The sequence below is a fragment of the Dipteris shenzhenensis genome, chromosome 24 (assembly GCF_047967505.1).
Source record: "Dipteris shenzhenensis isolate YYH24624 ecotype China chromosome 24, Dip_SZ_1.0, whole genome shotgun sequence".
Classification (NCBI taxonomy): domain Eukaryota; kingdom Viridiplantae; phylum Streptophyta; class Polypodiopsida; order Gleicheniales; family Dipteridaceae; genus Dipteris; species Dipteris shenzhenensis.
The window spans coordinates 20,202,425-20,215,696 of NC_141619.1; the positions used below are offsets into that span (position 1 = coordinate 20,202,425).

Below are 13,272 nucleotides of genomic sequence, written 5' to 3' on the forward strand. Positions count from 1 at the left end.
TATATTTCCCATGGGAGGCCATTCCTTAGTGGTCCAGGCATTATTTGTACAATATGGGTACAATAATACTTACATTAATAAAGAAATATGCATTTTTACAACTCCAACTCTCATCGTACAGATGATAACATGTGGTAAAGTAGATTGAAATAAAGCCTTATTGTATAATAAACCCAAAATGGAGCATATGTAAGTGTAAAGACGAGGAACACCTTTCGCAAATGGATAGATGATTATAGCAAAGTGACATGAAGCGATAAAGAGAAATGTTGGAATAATGTGCTTTCAGCATAAGCTTTGTACCGAAAGAAAGAATAGACTCTTGTTTACATAATTCACAAACATCGATGCATGCAAACTACATGAACCATGTTTTGCAATGGTACCTATCTATCTTTATGTGGAATACTATAGATTATATAGTTGGTTAAGAGTTGTTTCATAATTTAGGTAGAGTAAGTAGGCTGAGTTAACAAGCTAGAGCAAGATGATCTAGTTAAGGCCTAGTCAAAAAGTTATTTAGGGCTAGCTATTCCCAACTAGCTAGGAGCCAGTCATGCCAACCAATCATTCAACAGATGCTCCAAGTCAAGCAGTATAACCAGGGTTATCTCAACGACCATAAGCTATCTCTATCCTAAAAAATATGAATGTATACCGAAATTGAGATAAAAACACTCATATATTTAAATCTTTCAAATGACCAAACTTATGGTCAAAGATTATTTTGGATCTCCTTAGTAACAACGTTCTGTAAAGACATTGGTATGGAAATTTTAACCCAAATTCGATATCGGTAATGGTCTCAGAGTTGGTACAACCATCGATAATCGTTGATATTATGCACATTAGTATAGGCGTTGGTATATACCAATGCCTATACCGTTGCACATACTGACATCTATACCTAGTAGCGTTTCATCGTTGATACCAACACCTCCCATGCCCGCCAATTGTACCAATGATTCTTGTGCCTACACCCACAATGCATCGATAGATAGCATCAAAAAGAGGCCTATGTCTTGTAGTGTTGCAATACCCAAACATTTGACTATTGTGTATCTTTACTACACATAAGCATTTTGTGGTACCATTTCTCATCTTTGTAAGAAATTGCACTCAAGAAAAAACTGTCGTTTGGTATTGGCCAACAAGAAAATGTCATTTCCTATTGCCATTTCTTGCACTAATGGTAGTTGAGAACTGGTGACCAATTCTAATTGGGATTTCTACCAAATATATGGCACTTGGAGAAATGTTTGCCATTTCATACATATGAAATGGAGAAAATGAAAGTTGGGTGTCATTTTCTATTGCCATTTCTACCTAGTTTTCTTGTAGTGGGGATTTTAGGATTTGATGAGCTAGGGTTCAAGATAGTGGGCAATTTGATGTAAAACTTTGTGATTTCAAAAAGGGCTCTATGTTTTCCATGCGAGGCCATTGTTTAATGGCCCTTCATTACTTTGTACAATATGGGTACAATAATGCTTGCCATTTGAGGGCTTTCTTGAGTGGGCAATTCAATGTAGAAATTTGGATTTTGAAAAGGGTTGTAAGTTATTTTTGGTGACAAGACTATATATTTGCCATGCAGCTATTTTTTTAGTGGCCCTTCATTAATTTATATAACATGGTACAATAAAGCTTTCTATTCAAGGCCATTCTTGAGTAGGCAATTTAATTAATACTTTGGGATTTCAAAAAGGGCTCTAATTTATTGTGGTGACAAGACCATATATTTCCCATGGGAGGCCATTCCTTAGTGGTCCAGGCATTAATTTGTACAATATGGGTACAATAATACTTACATTAATAAAGAAATATGCATTTTTACAACTCCAACTCTCATCGTACAGATGATAACATGTGGTAAAGTAGATTGAAATAAAGCCTATTGTATAATAAACCCAAAATGGAGCATATGTAAGTGTAAAGACGAGGAACACCTTTCGCAAATGGATAGATGATTATAGCAAAGTGACATGAAGCGATAAAGAGAAATGTTGGAATAATGTGCTTTCAGTATAAGCTTTGTACCGAAAGAAAGAATAGACTCTTGTTTACATAATTCACAAACATCGATGCATGCAAACTACATGAACCATGTTTTGCAATGATACTTATCTATCTTTATGTGGAATACTATAGATTATATAGTTGGTTAAGAGTTGTTTCATAATTTAGGTAGAGTAAGTAGGCTGAGTTAACAAGCTAGAGCAAGATGATCTAGTTAAGGCCTAGTCAAAAAGTTATTTAGGGCTAGCTATTCCCAACTAGCTAGGAGCCAGTCATGCTAACCAATCATTCAACAGATGCTCCAAGTCAAGCAGTATAACCAGGGTTATCTCAATGACCATAAGCTATCTCTATCCTAAAAAATATGAATGTATACCAAAATTGAGATAAAAACACTCATATATTAAAATCTTTCAAATGACCAAACTTATGGTCAAAGATTATTTTGGATCTCCTTAGTAACAACGTTCTGTAAAGACATTGGTATGGAAATTTTAACCCAAATTCGATATCGGTAATGGTCTCAGAGTTGGTACAACCATCGATAATTGTTGATATTATGCACATTAGTATAGGCGTTGGTATATACCAATGCCTATACCGTTGCACATACTGACATCTATAACTAGTAGCGTTTCATCGTTGATACCAACACCTCCCATGCCCGCCAATTGTACCAATGATTCTTGTGCCTACACCCGCAATGCATCGATAGACAGCATCAAAAAGAGGCCTATGGCTTCTAGTGTTGCAATACCCAAACATTTGACTATTGTGTATCTTTACTACACATAAGCATTTTGTGGTACCATTTCTCATCTTTGTAGAAATTGCACCCAAGAAAAAACTGTCGTTTGGTATTGGCCAACAAGAAAATGTCATTTCCTATTGCCATTTCTTGCACTAATGGCAGTTGAGAACTGGTGACCAATTCTAATTGGGATTTCTACCAAATATATGGCACTTGGAGAAATGTTTGCCATTTCATACATATGAAATGGAGAAAATGAAAATTGGGTGTCATTTTCTATTGCCATTTCTACCTAGTTTTCTTGTAGTGGGGATTTTAGGATTTGATGAGCTAGGGTTCAAGATAGTGGGCAATTTGATGTAAAACTTTGTGATTTCAAAAAGGGCTCTATGTTTTCCATGCAAGGCCATTGTTTAATGGCCCTTCATTACTCTGTACAATATGGGTACAATAATGCTCGCCATTTGAGGGCTTTCTTGAGTGGGCAATTCAATGTAGAAATTTGGATTTTGAAAAGGGTTGTAAGTTATTTTTGGTGACAAGACTATATATTTGCCATGTAACTATTTTTTTAGTGGCCCTTCATTAATTTATACAACATGGTACAATAAAGCTTGCTATTCAAGGCCATTCTTGAGTAGGCAATTTAATTAATACTTTGGGATTTTGAAAAGGGCTCTAATTTATTGTGGTGATAAGACCGTATATTTCCCATGGGAGGCCATTCCTTAGTGGCCCAGGCATTAATTTGTACAATATGGGTACAATAATACTTACATTAATAAAGAAATATGCATTTTTACAACTCCAACTCTCATCGTACAGATGATAACATGTGGTAAAGTAGATTAAAATAAAGCCTTATTGTATAATAAACTCAAAATGGAGCATATGTAAGCGTAAAGACGAGGAACACCTTTCGCAAATGGATAGATGATTATAGCAAAGTGACATGAAGCTATAAAGAGAAATGTTGGAATAATGTGCTCTCAGTATAAGCTTTGTACCGAAAGAAAGAATAGACTCTTGTTCACATAATTCACAAACATCGATGCATGCAAACTACATGAACCGTGTTTTGCAATGGTACCTCCATCGCTAAGTGCACTAGTATGCATGTGCCTTACACACACACACACACATGCACACACATGCAGTGCATGTGTATGTGTGCACACAAAAAGATATGTGCACGTGCGTATGAGTGCATACAATAGTTATATGCATCCTTCTGCACACACACATGCCAAGGTTCAAGAATAGCGAGCCTCAACTCAGTGCTCAACATTCACTTATTTAAAGCAATGTTCATAAAAAACCAAGGTTTCATGTTAGGTGAATAGTTAAATTCAAAAATAAACCTTAAAGTATTGGGAGAGAAGGTTTTTGAATTTGCAATTTTGCGGCCATTTTAGTTATATTTGGTGAAAAAACCTACAAAAACCTTGTATATTTTGGAGTTGAAGGTTTTTGTATTGGTACCAAAAATGCTTTTGGTGAACACTGATTTAAAGTTTCAAATTAGCTGAAATCAACCTGTTAGAATTTCAAACTTTATAATATGTTGCATCACGACTTCCGGTCAGAATTTCAAAATTGCGATTTGATTTGCATCTCGGATAGAAATTGACTGGCTGAGCTTCTTTTTCCCAAATAGTACTGTCGCATGCATGGGAATTTGCAAGGATGCACATAGTGTGCTTGCTTTTGCACCACATGTATGTGATGTGCTATTGTTGTGCGTGAGGACAAGGCATTTGAACGCGTTATGGCAACGCTCGAACGCCCTCTCCCTCTCTCTCTTTTTCTCTAGTCACACAATCTCCAATGCATCACGCTCCAAAGAAGGGAATCACACACGTTACCAATGAAATGAAATCCTTCATCTTGTAGATTGATTGAGCAAAAAAAGCTGCACCTCTTAAAGGTGACACACAGCCCTTCTAATTACAAACCTCGATCACCCTACTCCTTGCTTTCAACAAAAGAAACACCACCTCTGCAGGAGAATCATATGCGCCTTCTGCCGTGTGAAAATCTTTTCTGCAGCTCACCCTCATCTGTAAACTGAGATGGCTGCAGCTCCAAGAATTTATCCGTTCTCATTAGGGGAAGGCAAAAGTCTTCTGCTGCCTGTGACAGCTTTGCGACACAAAAATTCCTGCTCGGACCATCAGTCTCTCTGCAGAAATTAATCCCAAGAAAAGGGATGGATGATTGGAAAACCATTGCAACTCAATCAAATTGATGAGCAATCGCCTGCGCAAGACGTCCTCAAACACTAGGCTATAAGGAAAACTGTCAAACGGAGTAAAGTCTTTCTTTCATCTGCTTCTTTACGGACTTGATGAACAATTCCACCACTGCTACTGAGGAGGGCCATTGCAGCAGGGCGTGGCAGCAATTGTGAGGAGAGCAGCTGGAGCTATGGCGGTTCCAGCAAGAACCGTAACTTCCTGAAGTCGACTGCTGTTGTTGTTGCCTTGAGAGGCAGAGCCTGCATGAAGCGGGTGAAGAGGAGCAGGGATGACCCTGCACAGAGTCGGGGAAACAGCCCCTGAGGGCGTAGTTGCGAGAACAATCTGCACCTCTGCCGATCTCTTCTCGGGAGCTATGGCGGCCATCAAGCTGTTTCTGCAGGTCGGGCAAGAAGAGTGGGAAGACAGCCATGGATCGATACACTTCGTGTGAAAGCCATGCCGGCATTTAGGTAGAACTCGCAAGCTCTCGCCATCGGCAAAATCGTTCAAGCAGACGGAGCACTCCGTCCCAACCTCCAGCGCGACTTGACCTTTGGCATAGACCACCGTAGGCAGCGACTTGACTTCATTCTTCTTGAGGCCAGTGTTAGCTTGCCGGATTGCTGCTTCCTCGGATGACTCGAGACCTATGCGACGGGTGCAGATTCTCAGAGCGCATCTCACGAAAGAATTGATGCCGAGGGCGCAGATCAAAACGCAGAGGAGAGCAGCCGTGATGATAACAACGTTGGTGTCGAATGTTGTGGGGCTGTAGCCATTAGCAGCTGGTTTCGGGTTGGGATCATCTCGAAGGCTGGCTGAAGCATAGGGAGCCTCAGAGTATCTGAGCATGCGTCTCCCAGAGAATAGTGCGAGAGTCTCCGACTTCATTTCCATCTCTCTCTTCCTCTCTCTCTCACACACACACTCTCTCTCTCACTCTTTCTTTCTCTCTCGGTCTCTCTGTTCGATCTTTCGCGCTTGTTCGGTACCACCAGGTTAGACGAAAGGCTCACCAGAGTACTGCGCAAGCCTTGCAGGGAAATAGAGATGGAGAATGAGACGAGCAAGCAGTTGGATCAAACTCTCGACATTGCAGACGACGCCAAGGAGCATCACCAACGAGGATGATATATAGAGAAGGACGCGGGGGATCGACTGAGGGACCGGAGTCTATGTGTGAGAGTCTATGACGTCTATGCAAACAAGGGTTGAGTTGAATCCAGGCAAGGCGAGCCGGACGGGGAGATCATGAGGGAAGGGAGGACAGGGAGGGAGACGAAACCTGTACTAGAATGGTACACCAGGGAGGTCTGATATAGGGAGGGGAGAGAGGAGACTAAGGTTGCTATCGCGAAAGATCGAAGTGGGTGGAGAGAACAGCGAATGGAATAAAGTAAGACCCGGGGAGGCGAGTATAGGCTTAGAAAAGACAGGCACTTGCACTACCAGCAGGGTGGTGCTGGTGCTAGTGCTGCTGCTGCTGCTTTGTGCTGGTGGGAGTCCATTCATACGTCCCTTGGAGTCCATTCATAAGTTTCGCCATCTCTCTCTCTCTCTCTCACACAGATTTCCTCTCTTTCACGGTCAAGCGACTTCTTCCTGTTCGTGTCTCTCACATCCCAGCCACTTCTCTCTCTCTCTCTCTCTCACATCCCAGTCTCCTACCCCAGCCACTTCTCTCTGTGTGTCTCCATCTCATATAGACCCTTTGGTCGTCGGAAGATTTTAATAAACTCTCTTTTTTATTCACAACGAAACATTCTGTTAATAATAGAGAGACTTTTCGTAATAAACTCTCTTTCCCTTTGGCTTGCCCTTTAGCGAAACTCTCACTAAGGTTCATTTTGAAGGTTAACCTTCTTTTGTGGGATTTTTCCTTGGTCCTAAGGAAGGTTCATTTTGAAAGTTGACATTATTTTGTGGGATTTTATCTGGTTCATCCTTCTAACATAGGGGCTTCGTTAATGTTTTTGAAGTTTAGAGGGTAGGCTTGATGAATGCTATTTCCTTGGTTTTCATTATCAGAGGCTATGCACCAGAGCCAAAAATGAGCAATTTGGTGCCATGGCCATGGAGCTTCAAAGCCCCTTCCCACTCACCAGCATTGTTGAGCAAGCAGTGGGCATTTTTGAATAATTGTTCTAGCTAGATGTAGAGGCTATCCTCATCACTTATGTCTGACAAAAACCTGCAACATTGGCTGGAAATTGCAAGAACATTGGCAAAAAGAGATGAGGCCTAAAATGTTCACTTTGGAAGGCTTTTTTCCCATCTCTAAGATGACGGTAGAAGGCCAACATTTGGCTCCTTGAAAATTAGGGCAACTAGCAGGAACATAGCAAGCCTTCAAACTTTATGTTACTTTGTAGCAATTATGTCCAATTAGCCAGAAGCAAGAACGGGCTCTAATTACCAATCCTCTTCAGGTATTTATTACGTTTAAGTATGAGTAGGGGAGCTCTGGGTGTGAGACACCATTTGTTACAGAGTTGGCTATTTTTTCATTGGCATGTGCAAAGTAGCTTGTCAAGGTCTGTACTTATCTAGATTGCAAGAGAAACATTGAAGCCATTGGGACTTAATTTCCATTGAAGCCATCAGGACCTAATGTCCGAGCAAGATGGTAACTTGAGATTGGCTCGGACATAACGTTAGAGCCAAATAACATGTGATTGCCCGGATGGAAAATGGATCCTTGGGATTGGCTAGATTAAACTCCTTTCTTGCCTAAAGTATTTTCCCATGATCCATCATTTGATGGAAATTAGTGTGAGCTCTACTATGCAAAGCTTCTCCCTGCAAAATTGGGGTGCTATATTGCGCAAAATTCGAGTTGGCCGTGGAAAGTTGAAAGCAGTGAGGAGATCTTTGGCTCCACGTGCACAACCTCACATACACGCATAGAGTTGGCGTGTTCACGGGTTTGGTATTAGGTGAAGGGAAGAATTTTGATTAAACTAAGCTCACAAAAACCAGCATTTTTCTTTTCTTTTGTGGAGAGTGACACACACTCGATGTCTCTATACTTAGCTTTCTAGCTTTCTTCCCTTCGTGTGTGCACTGATATCGAGCATAGTTTGTTCCTCTCTCTCTATCTCTCTCCCTCTTTGTGTCTCTTCCTGTCTGCCTAGCTGTTCTTTTCACCTGGGTCCTGCAATAGTTCCAACACTATGCGCTTTTGTGAGTCTATATCTGCTAGCAAGGCCAGCCACTTTGTGACCCGTTGTCTCCCACCTTGCTTGTTGCCAGCGACTTCAAGTGTGACTTCTACACTGTGTTTCTGTTTGCTCACTTGCTTTTAGTGCAGTGTGCCTGTAGATAATATGTTACCTGAGCTGGCCAACGCAGCAATAACAAGGAGTCTTGGACTTGGACAGTGTCACAGTCCCCCCGCGCTCTCTGTCGAGTTTCTCTCTTTCTAGACTCTCCTGCTCAAACGTCAGAGCTTATCCTAGTGACAAAGGATCTTGGCGTATCTCTCCTAATAAGTCCCCACCTTGCCAGCAGCATCTATCTCTATCTGTTTCTAATTTCTCCAACTGCTGTTGTTTTTGCTGCTCGTCTCCGTTACCCCTTCCAGCCGCCCGACATTTAGTATGTTTGCCACCTGGCCACAAGAGACCCACCACACCGTCTCGTAGATAATTTACTGGTCGCGGACCCTCCTTCCCCACCGCACGCCAACCCCGGTTGCGTCGCCGCGTTTAGTTTTGTTCACACAAAGGTGGTGCTGCTCCTGATGGCGCTGCAGGTGCCGGGATTGACAAAGGAGTGGTTTTCCAGCTTTTGTTGCTGGTCACGAAAAGGTGGTGGAGGAACCAAAACCATAATGGTGATGGTGATGATCATAGAGTGGCTGTCACCAAGAACCCCACGAAGCGTTGGTGGAGCTGGTCGGGACGAAGGTGAAGAGTCCTTTCGTTCATCACATTGGTGGTGTTGGCATCTTGGCAACTCATTCGGTATCTTCCAAAAGAAGCATTCAATCAATCAAGCTCACGTTATTTCAGTTTCCACAGTGTTTGGGAAATCTTTACGTCTTTCACCAAGGAGTCCTTACATCTGATCCGCTGCGCAGGTCGACCAACTATGCACGATACTCTCCCATTCGATGTAGTTCTGTGGACCATATTCGAGCTTGCTTTGATACACAGCTGAAGAAAATATAGAACAGAAGTGCTTAATGAAAGATTCTTTTTGGATTGGTTCAACAAAACGGGCTACTTATTCGCTATGATTTTCAGTCGCAGTGGTTCTCCTTTCGGTGATATCGAAGATTATATCGTTAATCAGCTCAACGCACTGGTAGTGGTGAAACAGGCTACTTAGTAATTCAATGTCCAAGATTCGTTTATTAATGACTAAACAAAGTGTTTACGACATACCATGGGTTACCAATGCATGCTTCCATAATCCATTACGCTTTCTTTCGGCAATATGGAAGTGGTTTATCAACAAGATGTGAATCAGTCCAACGAAGCGATTGAAAAGATAGTTAACGGCGAGAAACTTAGAGCAGCTTCCCGCGTCACTCTTGACGCTGGGGACTCAGTGGGGAGGCTTCTGAGACAGCAGCAGGGTTTGCAATCTGTTTTGCATCCCCGCGTGTCTGTCTCAGTCCTGTGCGTGCTGGTGGCACCATCTACAACCAGAATAGCCAGTTCTACTTGCGCTCCACTTTGCCCATTTTCGTTGCCCTCCTTTCAACTTTAGCAATGATGTTCCGGTTCAACCAGTCCAGCATTGCAATGCTGGGCTGGATTTCTCGATTTCTCGGATGCTGGCTTGGCATTTCACTACCAGGGGCAGAGGTTGGCCTTAAGGGGTCGTGGGGTTGTGGAACTGCCATGCCAGTAGGGCTGGTCCAGCCCTACTGGCAAGTGCAGCGAAGCGCTCTTACACACATTCATTAGAAAACTTGTTATGGCAAAGATGATAATGATGAAATCAAAACAATTCTATCTCCATGCAGTTGATCGATTAAATTCTCTTTCAAAATTTATTGGGGCCACCTTTGGCATGTGTGGGATGACTTTGTTCTCATTGGTGGATTAACAAAGTGAAGGCACTTAGTACAACCCTAGGTACCTATCTATGCACATTGAATGATAGGATGCCCACTCAATGACTACCAAGTCACCCACATTTAGTGAATATAGTTCCCTATTTGGAAAACTTGAGCTACTATTCTATCCCTCAATCATGACATGAGTGTCTAACCCTCGTCTAACCACCTTTATCACCTTTTGGGGTGTGTTTAAAAACATCCCAACAACTTATGCCAAGTTTGTGAGGAACATTTATATCTATTCATTGCTCTTCCATTAATTCTCGATAATGAACTTTTTTTAAGAATTCCTACTCTAATAAGAGAGAGAGAGAGAGAGAGAGAGAGAGAGAGAGAGAGAGAGAGAATAATTATCATCTTTGGTAAATAGTTTACATAGTAAACAAACATATATACCATGATATAAAGAAAGATACTCATGATTATGCCAATGAATTCAAGGAAAGGGTATGCTCTTGCACATGTGTGCATGCATGCGTCTACAAAAATTTATTACCACTATGACATGATGTGCTTGACCGTATCTTTTCAAATCTCAAACAGCTATTAATTTAGCATTGGATAAGGACAATAATTAAAGAGGATAAGATAGGGATAAGGTGCACTCATTAATAAAAAAGCTTATACCATAGAAAAGGGTGGCAAGAAAGTAATGTGATTGTTTCCATAATATACTTGAATGCTACTAGGAATGCTTGCCCATTCATATATGCCTTATAATGTTGTACTTGAGATCAAACATCAAGAGGGTCACCCATCTTTTCTTCACAAAGGTAGAGCACTCAATGCATTACTTAAAGAGTTAACAATACTCCCCCTATAAGATCTACAATCATTCTATCTACTTCAAAGAAGGGTTGCTATAATCATAATAAAGCTTGTTCTTTGAATTGTTTAGTAGCTGGCTACTCAAAACTTTTGTAAGTCCACCCATCATTGCTTGTTCAATTTGTCTATATAAGTTGATATTTTGGGATCTTCTTGAAATGTATTGGAATTGAGGGCTACTCAAATGATGACAATGCTTTAGCTTTAGTTTCTTTAGTTCCATCTTCTTAATCAAAACCTTTGTAAGTCCATCCACATTCCCTATACCATTTGTCAAACTATATGATAAAATTATGAGGTCTTCTTAAAGTAGATTGATAAATCACTTATACCTTAGATTCTAGTTAGAGCCCTAGGTCCCTTTGGCAAGCTTTACTCCACATCTAAAATATAATAGCATCAACGTCTAAATGTTATTGCATATTAAAGCAAAAGAGGTTTTGCTTCTATGAACTCCCTAACGAGTTTAATGTATTTATGTTTGACAATACACATCATCCATTGCATGCTATCATCTTATTAACTATATGGTTGTACCATAATAGAGATATTCACATAGGAATATGCTAAGTAACATAATAATTTACATATTGGTGGAGGTATCACAATATAGAAATGTTGCGTAGCACAATGTCTTCAACAATTCGAACCCCTATGTACATGGCTTTTTCGCAATATTTAGCATTACATGACAAGACAAAGCAACTATAGAAGCGCTTGATAGACGCGCGAAATAGCAGGTGCATTTATAGGCACTGTTAAAATAGCAAAAATATGAGTGCGTCTATTAGCGTGCCTGCACTGCAGATTTAGATGCAAAACAGAGAATATAGAAAGTGAGATTTTGGTGCATGCTGATAAATGTACATCACTGCTTTCCAAACATTGCCCATGATTACCAAAGCACGTAATTTTAACAAAAATATCAATGCTTTTTGGCAAACTCATATATACAAAAATAAAGTGAGGTGAGGAGAATGAGACAATATGTAAAATAGTTTTGCCAATATCAATGATGGGCTACGGTTCAATCTCATCCTCAATGAGATCAACCCTTGCCAAACTATCTACTTCAAAATCCAAACCAGTGTTGAGATCTACAAATACATTCAATTCACTACTACTTGTGCTACTCATGTGCTCATCGAAATTAGCATCACCAATGGTAGGCTCGTCCTCATGGGTAATGGTCTCAATATCTGTGTCTTCTATCTCATGATCATCCTCCTCTCTCATATCACAGTCATCATCACCTCCATGGCCATGATCATCCTCCATATGCTCCATATTAGTAAATGTACTATACATCACTTTGGAACATGGTGTAATAGGTATATATGACATGCCACCACCTATTATTATCCACCATTGGTTGATAGACAACCTAATCCAAACACAAATACAATCATGTTATTTTCCTTGCATTGAAGGTATTAAATATTTAAAAGTGAGTTTTTATATGTGTGTACAATACCTGTTCACATTATTGCAGTAGTACTAGTGTGTCCTTCTTACTTTGCCAGAACTTTGTGGAGTCAATAGTTACAAAGCCACTTGCATGGCATTTGATTGTTGCATTAGGGCCTCTTTCCAGCACGTCCTTAAACCACTTTACATCCAAAACATACACAAAGAAGCATCAAAAGTCAAGCTTAATAATATCTTGGATTATGCCACAATAATCATCCATGGCTCCATTGGCTCCCTCAAAGCTAGCAATGATGCTGCAATCTTGTGTGTTTCTCCTATCATCAATCTGTTGTGTTCGAAAATGCTTGCCCTCACACCATATGGCATTGAACATAGTACACTACACCAAGACAAAATCAATTAAATAAGCAATCTAAATTATTGAAACCTCCTAACTTATGCATAACATTCTATATACCCAACCTTGCTCATGCCTCCCCTAGCATACTCCCATTCTTCCATTGTGATATGCATCCCCTCATCTCTCTCTGCTCTCTCCATTTTGTCAAGTAGCCAATCCACATGAATACCCTTTGGAAGTGCTCTTAGATGCTAAGGGTATGGCACATGAGATCCGTTGTGTGTATGAAAGAGGGCCCTTTCTCCTTGTCTTCTTGCCTTTGCATCCTTGTATCTTGTCACCCATCTTTTCATCACATCACTATTAAGCATGCAATAGAGGTTGATATTATTAAGCAACTCCGTGTCTATTACTTTGCTGCATCCTTTCCCTTGAGGCACAATAGAGGTCATCCTTAGGTCTTCATCATCTCTCCATAGTCATGGGAGAGAGCTATCCATATCAACAAGAAACTCAGAAGTATATACAAGTGACTCTTGTACCAACCAACCCTCAGCCATGCTATCTTCGGGTCTTGCATTTTATCTCATGA

The 13,272-nt window shown here is 40.7% G+C and overlaps 1 protein-coding gene across 1 annotated transcript; it reads right to left on the bottom strand.

Moving 5' to 3' along the window:
* Positions 1-4,355: 4,355 nt before the first annotated feature.
* Positions 4,356-6,280, bottom strand: LOC147886343 (RING-H2 finger protein ATL72-like). Its single transcript, XM_087395943.1, has one exon. It carries the CDS (start codon positions 5,905-5,907, stop codon positions 5,137-5,139), a length of 771 nt encoding a protein of 256 aa, XP_087252069.1. The 5' UTR covers positions 5,908-6,280; the 3' UTR covers positions 4,356-5,136.
* Positions 6,281-13,272: the final 6,992 nt, after the last annotated feature.

What these genes read in the sequence shown, in the direction of transcription:
- LOC147886343 (XM_087395943.1), bottom strand. Translation starts at nt 5,907, where the DNA reads ATGGAAATGAAGTCGGAGACTCTCGCACTATTCTCTGGGAGACGCATG.